The sequence below is a fragment of the Nannospalax galili genome, unplaced genomic scaffold, assembly GCF_000622305.1.
Source record: "Nannospalax galili isolate Female #2095 unplaced genomic scaffold, S.galili_v1.0 scaffold907, whole genome shotgun sequence".
NCBI lineage: Eukaryota > Metazoa > Chordata > Mammalia > Rodentia > Spalacidae > Nannospalax > Nannospalax galili.
In genome coordinates this window covers 1,405,997-1,427,393 of record NW_008357958.1, presented here as the reverse complement: position 1 = coordinate 1,427,393, position 21,397 = coordinate 1,405,997, and the positions used below count along the sequence as shown (strand labels likewise).

At 43.7% G+C, this 21,397-nt stretch overlaps 1 protein-coding gene, 1 non-coding gene and 1 pseudogene across 2 annotated transcripts in view; 1 reads left to right on the top strand and 2 right to left on the bottom strand.

Moving 5' to 3' along the window:
* Window positions 1-3,759: 3,759 nt before the first annotated feature.
* The window catches only part of Zbed3 (zinc finger BED-type containing 3), a 17,851-nt gene continuing 213 nt past the window's right edge, over window positions 3,760-21,397 (bottom strand). The window contains exons 2-3 of the mRNA XM_008855990.3: window positions 11,382-11,459; window positions 3,760-7,591 (exon numbers count right to left, since the gene is read on the bottom strand). Of these exons, the coding sequence (XP_008854212.1) occupies window positions 6,876-7,577 (702 nt within the window). The 5' untranslated portion in view covers window positions 7,578-7,591; window positions 11,382-11,459 and the 3' untranslated portion in view covers window positions 3,760-6,875. The remainder of the gene's footprint in view (window positions 7,592-11,381; window positions 11,460-21,397) is intronic.
* On the top strand, window positions 8,169-8,622 carry LOC115068087 (annotated as a pseudogene).
* Window positions 15,820-15,958, bottom strand: LOC115068092. The gene has a single exon (XR_003847473.1). It is a non-coding gene; the product is annotated as a small nucleolar RNA SNORA47 (small nucleolar RNA).

The following is a 21,397-nucleotide window of genomic DNA, read 5'->3' as shown; positions in this document are numbered from 1 at the left end:
AACTGTGACCTAATTTATTAAGTGGTAATACCACATACGGAGTTGTATATCTGTCAAAAGTTTTTGTAGGGGCTGAAGAGATGACTTAGCACTTAAAAGCACTGGTTGCTCATGTGGAGGACCTGGGTTCAGTTCCCAGCACTCACATGGTGGTTAACAACCATTCACAATTACAGTTTCAGGGATCCGACAGCCTCTTCTGACCTCCACGGGCATTGCACGACACGGGTGCACTTACCTACATGCAGGCAATACATGCACTAAAAGTTAAAAAAAAAAAAAAAAAAGAAGTAGAAGTCATCAGGTCCAAACCTATGCCAGGATTTGCCTGACTGGTATCTTCCTCCTTACCCCAACCCTGTGAAGTATGTATTATCTGTATTTTACAGATGAGGAAACTGGTTCCCAGAGGGTGGTTGCCAAGGTTAATTAACATAGTGTCAGAAAGCATGGATTTTTTTTTAAACTAATTAATTTTTTGGTGGTGCTGGGGCTCAAACCCAGGGCTTCAAGCATGTTACTCAAGCACTCCACCTCTGAACTACAACCCCAGTTCAGATTGGATTTTGGTTTATATCTGACTCCTCTGGGTGGGTAACTGCTCATGCACAAACCCACAGCTGTCCTAGTCAACCTAGTCAGTGCGCAAATCCACAAATGTTTTCAGAAACCTGGGCGCCTCCAACTTCCTTCTGGGGGCATTCATGACACCCACCTTGCATATATCTGTCCCAGAAACCAGTTCCCTGCATAGGAAGGAACAGATTAGGACCTCTACTATGTTGTCAGGAAAGAGGGACTTACCCATCCCTCCTTCACACTTGCCTTAGCCCACAGTGGAGTGAGCAGAATTATGAGTGCCCCTCAAAGATGTCTCTAACAACCCTGGGAACTTACCTACAGGTTACATGACTGGAAGGGAGGATTAAGGCTATAGACAGGATAAGGTTGCTAACAAGCTGTCCTTAATATAGACAGTCTTAAATGTGGAAGAGGGAGGCAGAGGAATGCAATGGGAGTCTGACTGGCACCTTGCTGGGCCTTGGGAATGAAAGGAGGCCATGAGTCAAGGAAAGTGGATAGCACATAGAAGCTGGAAGAAACTGGATTCTTCTAGAGTGTCTAGAAGGGTCCCAGGCCTGCTGGCACTTTAGATCTATTTCAGTCTTTGAAGAACTCTAAGTAAAATTTGTTGTTTTACATCACTAAAATGTGACACTAGCAATAGGTCAAAGCCAGCTGTACCTTCCTCTGAGAAAGCTGTCAGGCCTGCCCTCACAGCAGAGCTCATGGGTGGGAATAGTCAACGTCAACATCAGTCTCAAGTTAGCAAAGCACATGAGCCCCCAGCGCTGCCAGGGAGGTGGGCTGGAGGAGAGGCCTGGGGAAGCTGTTGAGTCACAAGTGTGAGCAGACCCACCTCCTGGGCCCCAGCCTCCCCTCTCTACTTACTATGTGGTTTTCAGCAGCCCACTTACCCTTTAGAGGTCCAAGGACCTCATTTGTGAATCACTGGCAGTTCTATCTTCCCCACATGCACAGAACTATGAATAATGCCTTAGGGGTGCAGCCCACTTCCACAGCTTCTGTTCTAGGTGGCCACTTGGATGGAATCAGGGCCTTGTGTCCTGGTTTGTTTTTGGCTTTTTGAGACAGGGTCTCACTCTAACCTAGGCTGGTCTAGAATTCAGTGGCTCAGTCTGACCTTGAACTTGCAGCAATCCTACCTTGGCCTCCCAAGTGCTGGGATTGCAGGCAACACCTGGCTAGTTTTTACTTTAATAATTGCTATTAAATACATCCATGAGACAGCATTGTTTCTAAAGCAGGTGATAAAATTCAGTTAAGTAAGTGATTCACTGAAACGTCAATTGGTTTTCTGTTGTCTTTCCTGCAACCACGGCATATCAGTGCCAAGGGGACCTTCTGTTTTCCAAAGAAGCAATTCAGGTGGTTGAGAGATGACTAGACCTTTAGAAATGGAATTCTTGAATGGGTCAGCTCTAAGTTTAATTCTCTTGCTGTGATAAAACACTCTGACCAGGGACTAGAGAGATGACTCAGTGGTTAAGAGCACAGACTGCTTTTAGAGAAGACCAAGGTTCAATTCCCAGCACCCACATGGTGGCTAACAACCAGTTCCAGAGGATCCACCAGTTCCAGAGGATCTGACACCCTCTTCTGTCCTCCGAGGGCATTGCACAACACAGGTACATCCATACATATGCAGGCAATACAATAATAGACATAAAAATAGTATATAAAATATTAAAAAATATAAACACTCTAACCAAAAGCTTATGGTGGGGGGAGGGTTTGCCTTCTACTTCCAGGTCATGGTCCATCATTGACAGGAGTGACGGCAAGAACTCAAACAGGAACTTGAAGCAGAAGTCATGGAGGAATGCTTGAAGGAATGCTGCTTGTTGTCTAAACTGCAGTCGCACGCTTAGCTAGCTTTCTTATTCAGCCCAGGACCACCTGCCCAGGGAATGGTGCTACCCCAGTGGACTGGGATCTCCCGCATCATTTAACAATCAACCCTCCACAGATATGCCCCCAGGCCAGTGTGATCTGGGAAATCCCTCTGATGAGACCCCTTTCTCAGATGACTCTAGGCTGTGTCATGTTGACAATGAAAGCTAACTAGGACAGAGTCCACGAAAGAGAACAAAATCTTAGACAAATGGCAAAAACAGAACAGTTTGAGATTCTCTTCTATTTTTAAAGACACAGACAGCAGTTTAAAGTGAAAGTAGCCAAGCCTAACCAAGTCCTCTCTTGTCACCAACGGTGACAGTTTAGGCACTGTTTTCATCCTGCTCTTGCCAACCATCTTCTCTGCCAGCTTCCAACAGAAAGAATGCACAGACACATCATAGCAGGAACTACGGGGCTATATCACAACTCCAGCTGTCCATATGCTCCCTGTGTGCCCCCTTAGTACAGCATTGGGTGGTACCATCAGCAAGCCCAGTCACATAAGACAGCCCTGCTGATACATACAAGAAGGGTCCCCATCACAGGCCAGGGTGATAATCCTTGTCTGCCCTGGCCAGAGTGTTGAGTCCCTGACTCTACCTCTACTCTCAAACTGCGTCTTTGCTGACCCAGGGATGCCAGCTCACTGCTTATCTCAACAGACTGTGCTTTGCCAGGAGCCCTCAAGGCCCAGGGCAGGATATCTGGGGCAGAGGCTGAAGACAGGTGGCCTGCCACCACCACTGTTCTGTCATCTGAATGTGTCAGATGATGGTGTGGGGGAGGGATTAGGGATACATTTTTCTAAGCTTTTGTGGTGATGGTGGCGATATACACATCTTTGTGTTTAAGAAAGCTGAGGGAAATGATTTGTTTGCAAAGGCAAACAATTTTATTATATAAGACGTGGTATAAAAATTACAGCAGTTGTGGAAGTGTTCAGAAAGTGAATGTCTTCCTTTAACTCCCACAGCCAGTGCCCAGTTCTCTTCTGTCCTCCAAACAGGCCTTTCTGGCTCCTGTCAGTGTTCTTTGGGAAAAGAATCTAAAAGTAAAACTCTAAAAGTGACTCCTCTATTTTAGTGGTCTGACCACTTGTGAAATAGAGTAACATTTATAAAGTCTGTTTTGCTCCTAAAATATCCAAACTCAACTTTTTGTATTTTTTATTGAAGTTTTGTGTATTTCCTACACAACATCTTAATCTTTATACCCCTCCCCCCAAATTTAACTCTTACAGCCTGATTTGTAAATCTGCCTGAAGTTAAATTCCAATAATTAAGAGAAGTAACATTGTTTATTAGACTAATATAAAAATTGCAAAACACAAATGAAACGGCAGGACTTCAGGGAACTTTCTGCTGTTACAGTTTGGCACTACAGTCATACCACTTGTCTAAGAAAAGGCCGTTTTATAGACTATTCCCAAGGACATGCTAGAATCATCCATTGGGTTCAAACCAAAGAACCCATGAACTGGCACGTTTAAAATCATTATTGAAAAGAATTTTAGAAATCACTGATAACTTCTATTTAGGCCATTCTTCCGCTGGAAATTTTCATCAGAAAATTAGAAACTTAAGAATTATATGACTAATTACAGAACAACATGTATAACATCTGCACATACTTACTGAGCAGCCATGATATGCAAGGTACAAGGGTGAGTGAGCATAAATAGCCCCAAGGGGTCAAGTCTGGCAGGGCAGGGAAGGGACGGCAAGAACCTAAACGGCCATATAGTAGATGGGTTACTCTGAGGGTCTTAAGGTTCAAAATGCTAGAATCCAGAGAAGGAAATACCTCAAAAAGAACTGAAATTCTTGGCCTTAGAAATGGGTGGGGATTCAACCAGCATCCTCACATGCTCAGAAGGTACTCTGCTACTGAGCTGTACCCCAGTCCTGGGGGAAAGTGTTTACACACAGACATTGAAGGGGTTTATTAGAGGAAGACAAACGGGTAGACACACCAAGAACAGGGGTGTGGCCGAGTTGTTGAGGGACAGTGGGTGGGAAAGTGATGGGAAGACGAATCCCAGATGAATGAAAAACAGGCATAAGGCAGGCAGGTGCAGTGTTCGGTAGAAGTAAACAGCAGAGCAGTGCCTAGGATCAGGGAGATGATCAGACCTCATTCTGCTCTGTAGCAGTTGTGCGGAGGTGCATGATGCCTCTCAGCCTGTCTTCTCGTCACGATGAATGTGTCTCATGAGGTTGCAGCATGACAGAAACTTTTTATGAGGCAGGATCTCATGTAGCCCATGTTGATCTCAAATGCACTGTACAGCTGAGGACAATCTTGAACTCCTGATCCTCCTACCTGTACTTCCCAAGTATTGGGATCAGAGCATGTACCACCATACATTAAGCACAGCTATGACACATGGTGAATGCTCAGTAAATGTTAATGTCACCCATTTCCACTAACGAATGAAGTTAGGAAGAAAATGGGTGTCAGCACTCTCAGGACAGTAGCTAGAAGCACATCTAGATTCACCCCTGCCACTCACCAGCTGTAATCATGGACAAACTGCCCCTTTATCTCATTTTTTTCTTAAGAAAATATTACATTTATTTGTGGGTATGGGTATGTGCATGTACTTCATGTACTTTTTTTCCCCTCACTATGTGGATCCCAGAGATTGAACTCAGATCGGCAGGCTTGGCAACAAGCATCTTTTATCTGTTGAGCTGTCTTGCTGGCCCTTCATCCCATTTTTCTTGGCTGTAAAACTGTCAATACCTCACCATGGAGCTACAGTGAAAGGGAATACACATAAAGTGTGTAGTGTGTGTTTGATTATGCTTTAAGTGCCCAGAAAATACTAGTTATCAGGTGAAGGGTGGATGCAGAGTGGTGGCCGGTTATGCCAGTGGGAGGAGAGATGGAGCAGGAATGGGCAGACCCAGGGAGAATAGTCAAAGATGCGATTTCCCAGTGAGTCCCTGATAGCTCTACAAGGAAATGGCTAGAAGGTAGAAGTCGGCCCTGGGAAGTAATCAAACCTGCACTATAGGTGGATGCTTCAGAGTGTCACTGAGCTGGGCGTGGTGGCGCATGCCTCTGCTCCCAGCATTTGAGGGACAGACAGGTTCAGTTCCCAGCATCTGCATGGTGGCTCAGAACTGTAACTCCAGTTCGAGGGGTTCCAACACTCTTCTGGCCTTCACGGGTGCCAGGCACACACATAGTGTGCATACATATGTGCAGGCAAACAATACACACACAAAAAAATGTTCAAAAGTCATGAAAAAATTGAGGCTGTTCTAAAGAGACTAAGGGTTATAATCAGCAATAATGCATGAACTTTGGGTAAAAAATAATTGGTCTTGAAATAATGGGGAATTTTGATGAAAGACTTTCGAGGCTGTATATGTTCATATTCATTCTACAAGCATGTACAGCAAAACCTTCATTCTTAGGAGATGCTAAAATACTTAGTACACTTGGTATGCCAGGCATGGTGACACACACCTTTAATCCCAGTACTCAGAAGGCAGAGGCGGCTGGATCTCTGTGAGATCGAGGTCAGCCTGGTCTATATAGAGTTCCAGGCCAGCTGGGGCTAAAGGGAAAGTCTTATCTCAAACAACAAAAAAAATACACTTGTATAGGGAGAAAAATGTAAATAAAACAGAATATTAAGGTATTCAAAATGGAGGCTGGATATGTTTATGGATATCCCTTTCTATGTGCAAAGAATTTTTATAAAAGAGAATTTGAGGAGAGGACTAAAAACTGAGAACCCGTGCACAGAACAAGTGGGCAGTGTTGGGGCCGGTGTGTTCACAAGACAGGAAGGAAGTTCATGTGTGTTCTTGTTGGGTTCAAAGTGGGGGTGAAGACTTGTGGAGAAGTGACAGAGGTGTTGTCCTACTAGTAAGGTGGCAAGAAGTGAGACAGGAAAGTGAGGAAGTGGACCTTTCATTGGGTCTGATGGGGGTGTGTGACAGAACAGTGCTCATGGTATTGAATGAGCAGAGAACAAAAACTCGGTCTCTCTTGACACGGTTCTAGAGATGCTGGGGTAGAGAGCCATCATTTTAAACACTCTCGGGAACTCGGTGCTGGATCTAGATTATACATTAGGAAGAGTACAACTCTATCATGGGTAAAAACCTGATCCTCGTTTCCCGTGAGGAGTATAGGCATGTGATGTCTTTGGTGTTGAGCCTATGCTTTTAAGGCTTTTAGCTCCAAAGCACTACAGAGGTAGTGGCAGGAGCTTTCTGGTCCCTCTTGCCCCGTCGCTCATCCCTTGCGTACAGCTTAGGCAGCCCTCGGGGCTTCGGCTCCCGGGAGGAGGTCCTTTTGGAGCTGCTGCTCTCCAGCAGCGAGTGGAAGGCCCGCACCTAGAGGATCCAGCCCAGGCTGCTGGAGCGTCCGCCCGGCTACAGCAGGACCCTGGTGACCACGCAGACGTGGCCGTTCCCATCAGGGTCCTCCTTGAGGGGCGGAGGCAGGGGAGAAGGCGGCGTGGGGGCCCTGGTGGGAACGCCCTGGCCTGAGCTCAGTTCCCGCAGCTGAGCCTGCAGCATCTCGCGCTCCGTCTGCAGCTCACGACGCACCTGCGCCACTGCGCGCTCCTCCTGCCTCAGCGCCCGGCGCCTGCGCTCCAGCGCCCGCTCGGCCTGCTGCAGGGCCGCCTCCCGCCGCTCCAGCTCCCGCTCCCGTCGGCTGCCGCGCAGGGCCAGCGCGCCCATCTGCTCTAGCAGGCGCGCCCAGTCGCCCTCGGGGGCCGCGGCAGGGACTAGCGGTGGGCAGGGCGCGGCGGGCGGGGAGCGCCTGGAGCCGCTTTTCTCCAGCTCCCGCAGGTGCGCGTCGCTCAGGTGCCGCCACAGAGCCCGGGTCCACGCCTGGAAGCCGGGGTGGCCACCCACCTGCTCCCCGCACAGCCGGCAGGTGGCCCAGGTGCCCGACGGGTGTTCGGGCCGCGCCGGGGCCAGGTGGAAGTAGCCCCAGGCCTCGGAGTAGGGCGCTCCCAAATGGCCCGGAGCCGCCGGCGCCAGTCCGGGACAGGGTCCGCCCTGCCCTGCCGTGCAGTCCGGCCTGGTGCTGTCTTCCATGGTCACAGCGGGCTCTTCACGCCGCATTCCTTCTGCAGCGTCTACATCCAGAGGGGGAAGAGGAGAAATAAGAATAGCAACTATGATATGTTCACAGCTCCTATAAACATTAGCTGGTGACAAAACTTTGCCTCCCTTTTATTATGGCTGCAAACCCAAAGGATGTCTTGAGTTTCTTTCCCCTTAATACCATGAAATGCCAATGTCCTGGGGAAAATGCTAAATGTCTAGCCCTTTCTGCACTAGTTCTCTTCGGAAGTAAATATATTTCTTTTTAACATCTATATCAAGAAACTGAGCTAAGGGCTGGAGATAGAGCTTAATTGGTAGAATGCTTTCCTAGCATTTGAGGCCCTAGGTTTGATTCCCCAGCACCATATGAATTAGGAGTGGTGGTACACACCTATAATCCCAGTCCCCAGGAAGTGGAGGCAGGAGGATCAGGAAACTCAAGGTCATCCTCAGACACGTGGTAAGTTCCACACCAGTCTGGGCTACATGAGACACTGACTAAAACAAAAACCTAACTAGCTTAAACACAGTGCTGTATCATATAGCTTTAACCTTCTTTTGAAAAGTCATTGTTTTTTCTTTTTTAAAGAAATATTAAATTTCGGAATGCTTGTCTCCTCGGCACTAATGATGGCAATAACTGGAAGTGAAAGTCCAATTGTAGTGGTGCTCAGGCAAAATGGGCATATCAAATTTTTGACCAAAGGAGATAATAATGCTGTTGACGACCGAGGTATCTATAAACAAGGACAACATTGGCTAGAGAAGAAAGATGTTGTGGGGAGAGTCAGGGGATTTGTTCCTTATATTGGAATTGTGACAATCCTCATGAATGACTATCCTAAATTTAAGTGTGCAGTACTGTTTTTGCTGGGTTTATTTGTGCTGGTCCATGGTGAGTAAGAAGTCTGCCTTGCTGTTCCTGGGAAGATGCCATGCTTTTTGTTACTGAATGTCTGGAGTAGATCCTGGTCTGTGATTTGGGGAATGGAGGACACACATTGGCACTTCTTGGAAGCACTGGTTTGCATTTGTTTTGTTTCCACACCCGAGTCTGTGTGGGCGGGTGCATGTACACCATGCAGTGCACTCAAGGGGACTTTCAATCAAAGGATGTCAAATGTTGTCATTGTCACTCACATTTTTATACATCAGTGAATTTTTTATATTAAAAGGTTGAGCCAAAAAATTTGTTTCTATTTTATGTGTATGAATGTATTGTCTGCATGTATGTAACTACACATGTGTTGTACAGTGCCCAAAGAGTCAGAAGAGGGCATGGAAGTCCCCAGGAACTGGAGTTACAGACGGTTGTTAGCTGCCATGTTGGATGCTGGGAATTGAACCCTGTCCTGTGCAAGAGTAGCTGGTGCTCTTAACCACCAAGCAAGCTCTCCGGCCCCAGTTTTTTCTTTTTAAAAAACAAGTTACTGTTTTTCATTCTTGAGAATAAGGGTGAAGCTTCTGTGTTTTCTGGATGTTTCAGAGCAATCTTTTGAAATGAACAGAAAGTAAAGCTTTGGTGATGGAAATTTAATTTCTTAAACTGTAGGAGAGGTGCCAGTAGTGAGCAGCCCTTTCAACAGCTTTCAACGACTGGATTCTTCATGATGTAAACATTTATTTATTTTGGTGATTATAATAACAATGTACTCCTAACAAAATGGACAGTACTGGAAGGCATTAAAATGCCTTCAAGATATGCATTCTAGGAATTCACAAAATACAAAGCAGAGCCCTAAACTTTTGCCTTTAAATTAGATGGTAGGGAGGGCCAGGGTACGTGCTGATAGACAGTGTCTTCTAGACATGACAGCGAAGCTGCACCCATGGAATCTCAACAATCTGAGATTGCCTGAACAAGAGCAGGTTCAAACAAGACCTGCATAATGACACCGCCAGCTGACATGCCACTGTGGACTGGGGTAAATTTCACAAGGTCCACTTCTAGATGGGACAGGCAATCAGGGGTTGCAGAGAGAGGGAGAAAAAGTTTTCTCCAGGAACGAATTCCCTCATAGGTTACCCAATCTCAAGTGCTCAGCCCTAAACACATACTCACAGGCACCACTAGATGGACTCAGTAGGTTTAATATTAAACAGTATGGTATATGAAGTCCCTCACAAAATTAAAAAAAATTTAATTAGTAAAAAAAAAAGATTTTTTTGTTTTGATTTTTTTGTTGCTGTTTGATTTTTTTGAGACAAGGTCTCCCTGTAGCCCCAGCTGTCCTGGAATTCACTATGTAGACCAGGCTGGCCTTGAACTCACAGAGATCTGCCTGCCTCTGCCTCCCAAATGCTGGGATTAAAGGCGTGCACCACCACACCAGCCTGAAAAAAAAAAAAAAAATGGTTCTAATGATCTGGGAGTTCCAGTTATTACCTGGAGATTTCTAAGCAACCTAGGTTCCAAAGTAGACATGCCATGTACAGAATAACTCAGGGTTCATTAGCAGTGCTTGGAGTAAGTTTGTAGAACAACAACCTAATAGAGAAATGCAATGGAACAGGCTTAGCTACCAGGACCAATATTTCATAGGTACCCAAGATATGGCAAATGAAATTAGCATTCTTTATTGATCATCCAGACTAAATGACTTCTGTATTTGGAAGATAGGAAGCTTGATCAAAACTTCTAATTAAGAGACAAAAAGAAAAGTAATACTGTGTTGCTCTGTCTGATAAAAAATGTCTATGCAAGAGGGAACCAAATACAGTGTCACAGCTGTTATGACCAAGTGTTTTGCATGTGTATGATGTATGTGTCTGTGTGTACACATGTGCACCACAGCAAGGGTCTGGAGGTCAGAGGACAACTTTGTGTCAGTTCAGTTCTCTCCTTCCATCTTTACACGGGTTCTGGGGATTGAACTTGGTCATCAGGCTTGCACAGCAAGAACTTTACCTGCTGAGTCATTTCACTGGGCTTATGACCAAGTCTTTCCCATTAGGAAGACAACTCAACTCTGTAATGACCTGTTCAAAAAAGGGTGTAAACAGGGGACATTAGTTCTTTAGTAAACAAGTTCACAAGAGACCAATATATGGATCTAGATAAACTTGTTGAATAATAAGAAGCAATAACACTTGGCAGACTCCCCAGCTCTTCCAAGTATTTCTCTCAGGAAGAGTCAAAACCAGGGTGGGAGAGCCAGGCCCTATGGGTCAGCCAGTGAATGCTCATGGTGCCATTCTAAGCAAGCAGCAGTAGAGAAGGTATTAAAGTTGAATCTGTCAAATAAACAAAACTGAGAATGACTGAAGACACAAACCAGGAAAAACAAGCTTGCCCTAACAGCGTTTACTGTAAGCTTTCAATTCAATAGCTAATAGCCTTTAACAGCTGCATCAGAATTTTCCAAACCCAATTTATTCTTTTCCTACCAAGCAAATTCACTTACAATCAGGCATGCCCTTTAACAGAGGTCACACATTTTTTAATGTATCTGCAAAAATCATCAACACAGACAAATATCAGGTCTCTTTTAATATAAAAAAATGGTAACGTGTATTTTGATACATAGGCATTGATTTATGTATGATTACGCATGAGAATTAAAAGGTTGGGTTGGTGAGATGGCTCTGTGGGGAGACACAGTGTCTGATGATTGAGTTTGATCCTCAGAATCCACATGGTGGAAGGACAGAACTGATGCCTACAAGTTGTGCTCTGACATCCACACATGTGCTATGGTATGTACACACACACACACACACACACACACACACACACACACACACTAAATGTGGAAAAAAAATTAAAATACAAGCCAAAGAAACAATAGTAAAAGCTGTAAAAGACAAACACCAACTCACCTAAAAGGCAAACATATCAGAATAAATCACATCTCTCATCAGCAAATGTAAAAGCCATGGAACAATATATTTCAAGCCCTGAAAGAAAATAAAATCGACAGTTACGATTGATATATTCAGCAAAACCCTTTCAAAATTGAGGACAGATCCCCTGAAAATGGAGTTACAGGTGGCTGTGGGCCACCCTAACCTGGGTGCTAGGAACTGAACTTGGCTTCACTGCTGAGCCACCTCTCCAGCCCCAAGTGTGTTCTTTCAGCTCCTAGTTTCTTCAGGCCTTCTGTCATGAAGAGATAATGAACTTTCTCATAGGCTTTTTCTGCACCTATTGAGATGATCATGTAGTCTATTTATGTGCTTTATTACATTTACTGAGTTGCATATGTTCAGCCACTTTTGTTATAATGACAAAACTGTAGTCAATATTATAAGTAATGGGGGAAAACTGAAAGCATTTGCTCTAAAATCAGGAACAAGACTAAGTGTCCATTCCTTCTGCTCTCATTCAGTACAGCACTCTGTCTTAGCTAGTGCAGCAAGATTTAAAAAAAAAAAAAAAAAAGGAAAAAGATAAAAATAGGAAAGGAAGTCGAATTATTTCTATTTACAGATCAGGATCCTATACTTAAAAGATTCTTAGACTTCCACCAGGAAATTCTTAGATCTGACAAACACTTTCAGCAAAGTAGTAAGAAACAAAATCAACATATAAAAATTAGCTTTTCTATATACTGATAACAAATTTGCTAAGAAAGACATCAAGGAGAAAAAAATCTTTCATTGCAGCATTACCATGCCACATTACAATTACCTGAACAAACAGTCTGACTCTTTAGTGTTTAAAAGAGTGAGCTCGAACTCGGAGGACACCTGTTCCCCCAGATGTCTCTTGGAAATGTACTTTGGAACTGTGTTCCCAAGTTAGGCCTCACTTATAATTTTATTCAAAACCATTTCTCCAGATTCAATTGGGGAAGTACAAGCTTGACTCCATTCTTATTTATCAGATAATCTTGCCTTTTCATCCCTAGTTCTAGAATATCTCATACACACAATGTCAAGAGTCCTTTCTAATCTTCGTGTTTTCAGTGAAGATGTCTGCACTGCTTTTCAGTGCTTTGATATGTTAATTCTCTATCATATCCATATTCATTCCTTTTCTTTGGGTGGAATATTAAATTGAGGTTCCCACTTGTGGTGATTTGAATGAAAATATCCCCCACAGGCTCCAAGTATTTGGACGTTTTGTCCCCAGATGGTGGCACTGTTTTGGAAGGTCTTAGAAGGTGTGGCTATCCTGGAGGAAGCACGTCACTGGGGGTGGGCTTAGAGAGTTCTTAAGCTTTGCCAGATCTCCAACTGCTCTCTTCCTGTGCCTGCTGGAAGATATAGAGCTTAGCTTCTGCTCCTGCTCTAGCCACCTCCAGCCACCATGCCTCCCCACCGTGATGGACTATAATTCCCCTGGAACCATAAGCACAAATAAACTCTTCCTTTTATAAGTCATTTTGGTCAGTGTTTCTATCACAGCAACAGAGAAGTAACTAATACACCACTAAACAAGATCAGGTGCCCAGGTCTCAAGAGCACATGGTTCAGTGAGTTTCCCAAGGTTAATTAAAAGTCATTAGTTCAGATTATGTCCATTTGATAAAAGTCATTCCTACAATTTAGAACCTTTAAAATAGCAAACAAACAAAACCCTAAAATAAACCTAAGGAGGCAAAAGAGCTCTATCAATGCACTGAAAACTGAACACTGAAAAAAAGAAACTGAAGAAAACACTAGAAGATGGAAAGCTCTTCGAAGCTCATGGACTGGCAGAATAAATGTTGCCAAAATCAATCTACAGATTCAATGAAATCCCACTCAATGACTTGAAAAATATTCCTGAAAGTCATGTAGCCATACAAAAGACTCTGACTAGCCAACACTGTCCAAAGCAGAAAGAGCAATGCCAGGCACACCAGACTACTACAGAGCAAATGGAACAAAGAACAGCATGGTACTGGCACAAAAACATATTTAGAGCAATGGAACAGAATAAAGGACTCAGAAATAGGTCTACAAGCTATAGCCACCGAACCTTTGAGAAGGATACCACACACTGGAAAAAAGACAGCCTCTTTAATGAGTGATGCTGGGAAAACTGGATAAGCACATTCAAAATAAGGAAACTAGATCCATCTTACGTGCACAAAAATCAGTTCACAATGGATCAAAGACCTTAATATAAGACTTGGAACTCTGAAACTGCTAGAAGAAAATACTTCAAGATTTAAGCATAAGCCCAGTGTGGTAGCACATGCCTTTAAATATTTTATTTCTTATTTTTATTTTTGTATGTGTATGAGTGTACTGCCTGCATGTATGCAACTGCACCCATGTCATGCAATGCCCTTGCAGGGCAGAAGAGGAAGAGGGTGTCTGATCCCCTAGAATTGGAGTTATGGACAGTTGTTAGCTGCCATGTGGGTACAGGGAATTGAACCTGGGTCCTCTACAAGAATAGTCAGTGCTCTTAACTACCAAGCTAACTCCCTAGCTCCTGGCACATGCCTTTAATCCAGTACTTGGGCAGTAGAGGCAGGCATACCTCTGTGACATTGAGGACAGCCTAGTCTCTCTATATACCAGACCAGCTAGGACTACAGGGAAACCCTATCTCAAAAAACCAAAACCAAAAGGAAATAAAAACTATATAAGCATAAGCTAGGATTTTCTGAAAAGAACTTAATAACACAGGGAAAGAATCCCAAGAATTGACAAATAGGAGTACATGAAATTAAGCACCGCAAAGGAAACAATCAGAAGAGTGAAGTGCCTGCCTATAGATAAGAGAAAAAAATCTGTGTGAATTAGACATCCAAAAGAGGTCAACACCTAAAATCCATAAAGAACTCCAAAAATTGCCCCAAAGCATCAAATAATACATTGAATTGAATAGTTCTCAAAAAAGAAATACCAAGAAATGGCCAACATACAATTTTAATAATGATTCAACATCATTAGTCATTAAGGAAATGCAAATTAAAACTGCTTTGAGATTCCATCTCACCAGAATCAAAATGGCTGCTATCAAGAAAACTACCAGCAGCAAATGCTGACCAGAATGAAGGGAAAGGAGCCTTATCCAATGCTGGTGGGAATGTAAATTAGTGTGGTCATTATACACATCAGTGTGGGGGTTCCTCAAAATTATTAAAGATAGAACTACCATACAATCTAGCTGTACATCACATTGCTAAACACCCAAACAATTTCAAGTCAAATCCTGCAGAGACACGTGCACATTCCATGCTTATTGCTGAACTATTCATAATAGTGAAGATACAGAACCAGCTTAGATGTCTGTCAACAGATGGATGGGTAAATATGTAACACACACATGTATATAAAGAAAAATGAAATTATGGCATTTACAGGAAAGTGGATAAAACTGGAAAGCTGTATGTAAACTGAAATAAGTCAAATTCAGAAAGAAAAATATCACGTGTTTCCTCTCAGATACACAATGTAGACTTAAATTTAAATACATGTATATGTAGGAAGAGTGGGAACTCAGGAGAGGAAGGAATCTAAAGGGGGCGGGAAAAGAGAGGATAACCGAATATATATGTCAGGAAAGCAGAAGGGAGAACTACTTGGGGAAGAAAGGGGACCAGCGAAGGGGAGGGGCACAAGGAGGGCAGCAGGAGCGTGAATAACAAAGCATAAAGATCCGAACATACCACAGTGAAACCCAGTTCTTTGCAAGTGAAGCAAACAGTAATTTAAAAAGTAAATAGAACGAGGTTTCAGAATTAGAAACAGTTTTTTGGTCTTTTTGAGACAGGGTCTTCTTGTAGCCTCAGTTGGTCTGGAACTCACTATGTAATCCAAGCTGACTTTAATCTCACAGAGATCCACTTGCCTCTGCCTCCCTAGTGCTGGGATTAAAGGTGTGTGCCACCACACCTGGCTAATTAATTATCTATCTTTTTTTTTTTCATTTTGGGGGGAATTTCATTTCCTTCTACATTGAATCTGCTTTTTCCTTTCTTTAAAATGATTGGACATACACTTAGAAGTGGATATACTGTTATAATGAATCTCTATGATTTCAGAAATTAAAATACTTAAACATTTCCAATCATACCAAGGCTACTGCTTTGCATTTTGACATGAGTATGAGCCTGCAGATATTCTTACCTATGCCCAGGACAGTCCCCATTGCTCATGCACCTCTAACAGTGCCAAGGGTGAACGATTATTGTCAAGCTCTTTACTTCCCTGAGAGCTGCCAGGTAGGTTTCCTTTAAATTCTAGGAGGAGCACCACCATGTGGATGCCATCTGCTCTAAGAGTTAAGATGGGCATAGGGTGAGGAGCACTAGTTTGAATGTCTTTGTCCCTTGAACTTAGCCTCACTTGAGGCAGGGACCAGCAGTACACACTACAAATGTTGGCCAGCACAGCACTGCCCCTCCAAGGGTCCAAGAGAGGGGCATCTTCTGCCTGGGCAGCCTTCACTGTTGGAGGTCTTAACCAATGGAAGGCAGCATGGTACAGAACTGCCCCACCTTCTCAGTCCTCCATAGCGGGCTGCATTCTGGCTCAATGTGAGTCAATGCGACTCAGTGGAGTCAGTCTTTTGTTCTGACTCCATATCCAAGGCAGACTGCAGTCCTAACCATCTGTCCAGCTCTGGGAAATGGCCCCTGAGCTCATTTCAACTTCCTTTGAGTACAGGAAAAAGCCCAGATTCATCCATCTAACTCCTCACCACAATAGAACACACCAAGAGTTCTTTTGAGAGGACCTTGAAAGGCCAAGTGATCCAGTAGGAAAATGAGAAATATGAGTCAGCAAATAGCCTAAGAGCAAATTCAAATGGCCAGGAAGTCTGTGGAATAGCAGTTCTGTTCAGGAAGATACTACAGGAGCATAATCCATCAAAAGTCAACAGGTTTAACCACCAAGGCTAGAATGGTGGACAACAGGGCACACTCAATGCTTTCTCAAGGAAGGTCTGAGGGCTTTTAGGAAAGTAATCTGGCAGTTTGTACATTAGTGAAAAATAGATGTGATGTCTATTCTGTGGATACATGAAGCCATGTGTATTCAAATGCTTCTTTCAGCATTATCTAAAGTGGCAAAATATTAGAAATGGGAATGTCTAACTGCAGAATACCTGAATACAGAATGTCTGCTCCTATCAGAGAATATCATGCAGCTATTCAAAGGATAGATCTACAAGATGGTCTAGAGAAAGTTCTAGAAGGAATTGTTCAGGGGGAAAAAAGCAAGATGATGTAAAGTGTATGTAATATTTAAACATGACTAGAGAACATCAGATTGTTATAAAGATATAGGTGTTTTTCAACTTATGATGCAGTTATACCCTAATAAACCCATTGTAAGCAGAAAATTCACTTCATACAGTTAACCTACCACAGATCCTGGCTGAAATCAGAGTGTACCATGGAGTATCAGTTGTTTCCTTTCCTGACTCAATGCCACTGGGAGCTTCGACTGGACATTCCTGCCGAGCACTGCAAGAATACTGTATGCACACTTGCTGGCCAGGAAAAGACCAGAAGTCAAAATTCAAAAGATGACTTCTACTGAATGTCTGTCACTTTTGCATCATCACGAAGTCCAAAACTCCTGCACGGAATCATCATAAAGCAAGGGCCATCTACAGAGATTTATGTGAAGAAAATAAAGAAGGAAACACTGTAGGCCGACGTGGTAGGCTGAGGTGGTGGAGAGAAAGAAGAGGTAAGAACAAAGCCAATGAAAAAGCCACTAAGAAAGCATGTGGGTAATATGCCTGTGTGTTTTCACAGAGGATACACATGGCAGGATCTATACATAAAGAGTAACTTTATAAAACAATTGTTGAGCCAGGTGTGGTGGCAAATACCTTTAATCTCAGCACTTGGGAGGCAGAGGCAGGCAGATCTCTGTGAGATCCAGGCCAGCCTGGTCTTTGTAACAAGTTCCAGATCAGCTTGGGGGATAGGGGAAGGCAAACAAATCCTTGGCTTCTCAGACATATGAGCTCAGAAGGGGCCAGGCCAGACTTACCTGTGGCAGCTAGAGGGGGCAATCCCAAGGGGAAGCCATTTGCTGAGCCACTTGAGAAATCTGCACACATAGTGTGCTGCCATTTGGCAGGAGGAGTTCATATGTGGGGTCTAGTGGTTCCCGGTGCCCTGCTCAAGCAGGAGATTCTGTACCCACAGGAAGTGATGGGAGAGGAGCTCAGCCTATTCATCTCCTTGACACAGGGCAGACAGTTGAGAGTAGTGTGTTCATGAAATGAGCCTGGCCTCACACACTGTAGCTGCGGCTCCCTGATTCTTAAGCTCTGCACCTGCCACAGGCAATGGGATGATTGTGTACCTCTAAGGGTGGCTGAAATCAGGTGATGCAAACCACCTCAGACCTCACTGCAGGACTCCAGGGCGCTATGCAAATTTAAGGTATGAACTGCAAAGGAGCTACTAGTACTTCCTGCCCAGGCACACCTGCATGGAGACTTTAGTGGCTACAAGCAGGACTGCCTTTCTAGTGGACATTCTTTAATTCAGTACAGTAGACAGACTAAGCTGGAAGAATCCCCTGGGACTTCTTCACACAGAAAGCCAATCAGAAAGGATAAAAGATCCAAGACCATCACTTCCCAAATTTATCTTCACTTCCTAAACGGTCTTCAAGCAAAATAGATCAATCAAGTCCAAGGAAATAACAGGAAGGTAGATTAGCCAGAGCCCTGTAGTGTGCACATCTCCCTTACCAAACACTCAATAACAATGCATAGCCATGAACTGTGTGCTCAGATAATAGAAGGAAAATAAGAGTTTTTTTTTCTTAAATGTTTTTTTAAAACTAGCACAAAGGTGACAAGAGATATGATTATTTTGCTATGTCTACTTGCTCCATCCAACTCTTTCGTTCAAATGTTTCCTCTGTACCTGCTCAGAGTCCCACAAGTGCCTGCCCCCCACTAGAGAAGAGGAGTACCACAATCTCCTCCTTCAGGTAACTCACCAACTGGAGGGGGATGGAGATGTTTTCAACAGTAATTCCCATATCTTTGGTCAAGGTCAGATCAGCATTTACACATCATGGTGCTTCCACTGCTCCAAAGCCACACCACTGAAGGGCAGGGCACAGGGCAGCTGCATGATGCCGAGGCCTTGGGGGCTCTGACACTCATGTGCAGACTGCTCAGCATCCCTTCTCTGCCCTCCAACCATATGGGACATATGCTGATGTGCATCACCATCAGTGCTTGCCTCCAACAAAGTTCTCCTTCATTAGTACATAAATAGACTGCTAAGCCCCTATTGTTAAATTAAATATATTGAGGCTACGTGAAAGCACTGATAGGATAAAAACTTAGCAGTGAACATTTTTGAGTCCTATTTAAAAGGGGAAACACATTGAAAAAAAGTCTAGATTTTTATGTCTTTCATGGAAAGGGAGGGAGCATCACTGTTGGTACCATGCCTCTGAACTCTCCCAAGGCTGAACTTCATTTGGGTATCTATGCTCTGGAAACAGCAATAAATCTACTTCTGCAGGAGATAATAATTCAGATTAATTGCCTCTGCATTTGAGTCTATTCCTCAAGAAATTCTGTTCTAGTAACCTATCAAGTTAAACCCAGATTCCTCCGTATGACCTCCCCTAACACCAACACAGAGGCTGGAGGAAGTGACTAAAACCTGTAAATAAGGGGCCAGTGAGGTGGCTCAGTGGGTAAAGGCAACTGCCAGTAAAACTGACGATCTGATTAGATCCCTGGGACCCACAGGGTGGAAGAAGAAAGTCAACTTATGCAGGCTGTCCTCTGACGTGTATACCTCTATATACACGCCATGGCACATGAGTGTTCCCACACGAACACACAAATAATAATGTAAAATTTTTAGAAACCTGTTAATATGTTCTTATATACAAGGTATGACTATAGAATCTGTCATAAGTCAAACAGACAGCTCTACTCATAACTAAAAGACAGAGAAACACTATATCCATTAACTCTTCATTCTTTTTTATAGTGGTATTGGGAATTGAACCCAGGGTCTCACACATGCTCAGCAAGTGCTCTACCACTCAGCTCCAGCCCCAGCCCCAATGAATATATTTTTAAAAGTAAACATTATAAAGCCTCCTGCTGTGAAATAGACCTTTATTTCAGACCCAGATCACAGCTCTGTCTTTCTGCAGTCAAGGCTAATCACGTCTGTTGGACTGGCCGGGCAGAGTAATAAACAAATATGTGTTGACTGAGTCTGGATCTTACATGAAATTGACATTATCATAAAATTCACACAGATTGTGAGGAAACACTAATAATATTTTATTTACTTCGTTTATTAGTGGTTTAAACCAAAGCAGAACATAACAGCTGAATAATTAACCTTGACAGTTGAAGTGTCAAGGAAACTACAATTCATTCACCTGTTATCTGTCCATCTCTGTTCACCTATTAGTTGCCTGCCATGTATTCACATATTTACAAGCAGATTCAGACAACTTGAAAAACCAGTCTATAAATATGGGCCTGAAGGCATTCATGAAATTAAAAACCCAGTAACCATCAGTTGGAGAGATGGCTCATGGTTAGGAGCACTTGCTCTTCTAGAGAACTGGAGTTCAGTTGCCAGCACCCACACTGTGGTGCTCATAACCACCTGCAAGTCCAGCTCCCAGGAATCTGACACCTTCTTCTGAGTTCCACCAGCACCCACATGCATGTGTGTACACACACAGGTAAACACAAATACAAAAAGCATGAATCCTTTAAGTGTAACTGGTGTTACAAAATAAAGGGTTAAATGTGAAAATATTTAGAAAAATGGTTAGATATAGGCTGTAAAAAATGTGCTGGACCCACATCTAATTATCTGCTGAATCACAGATGTTCCCTGAATGTTTTAAGCCAAACTCTTAAATAGTTCTACCATTTGCTAAATGCCAGCAAAGCACTCTCTCTATTAATGCATTTTGAAATGAAAATTATAAAGCACTATGCCCTGAAGTGGACCTTTGTTTCAGCTCTGCATTACTTTATTTAATACATATGGTCCTTAGGAAGAAAGGTGGCGAACCATTTTATTTTTAGACATGCATAATTTACAAGGAATCAGAGGGCTTTAAAGCTGCCCTACTTTGAAGAACTTTGCAACTTAAAAGAGTTTAAGTTGAGAATTACCTGCTTTGGGGTCTTTTTACACAATTTCATAGGCTCTCTGTTGTCGCTTGCCTCAAGCTGTTTGGGGCCCCAGATGTGCGCTCATAATAAATTAATAAAAAGTTACGGAATTGCCAGGTATGATAGCGCACACCTTTAATCTCAGCACTTGGGAGGCAGAGGCAGGCGAAGCTCTGTGAGTTTGAGGCCAGCCTGGTCTACCTAGCGAGTTCCAGGCCAGCCAAGGGCTTAAAAAAAAAAAAAAAAAAAAAAAAAAAAAAAAAAAAGTACAGGAATGCTCCCAATCATTTCAATTAATAATCTAATTCTTCAACACTGCTCTAAACACCTTAGAAGTTCAACTGGGCCAAGTACTTATTTTTTTTCTTCCAAGGAGAGAAACCCTCTTTTGTTTGGAAACGCTTCAGGAAAGGTTTCTGTAAGCGAGTGCAGCCAACAACTCCAGTGTGCAGCCAAAGAATCTGAAACTCTTTTGTGTGGTGTGGTGGAGGAGGGGATTCTGGTTCCCTGGCTTTTCTCCGCACAGGTGGGAAACATTAACAGAGTCCCGGACAGAGCAAGAGCCCCTGGAGGGCGCCGGATCGCCGGCTGGCCTCTAAGTCAGGCATCGGCGGGAGAGTGGCGGGCGGAGGTTTTCCACCGTCCGGGAAGCCCGGGGAAGGGAGTGTGTTGGAAGATGAAGAAGGGCCGCGGCTGGGCCTCTCCGCAGAGCCGCGGGGACAGGCATCCTCTGCAAGGGTGTCCCCGCGGCCCTGGGGTCCCCGCCTGCACCCTCCGGGCCTCCGCCCGAGGTCTCCACGGTCCC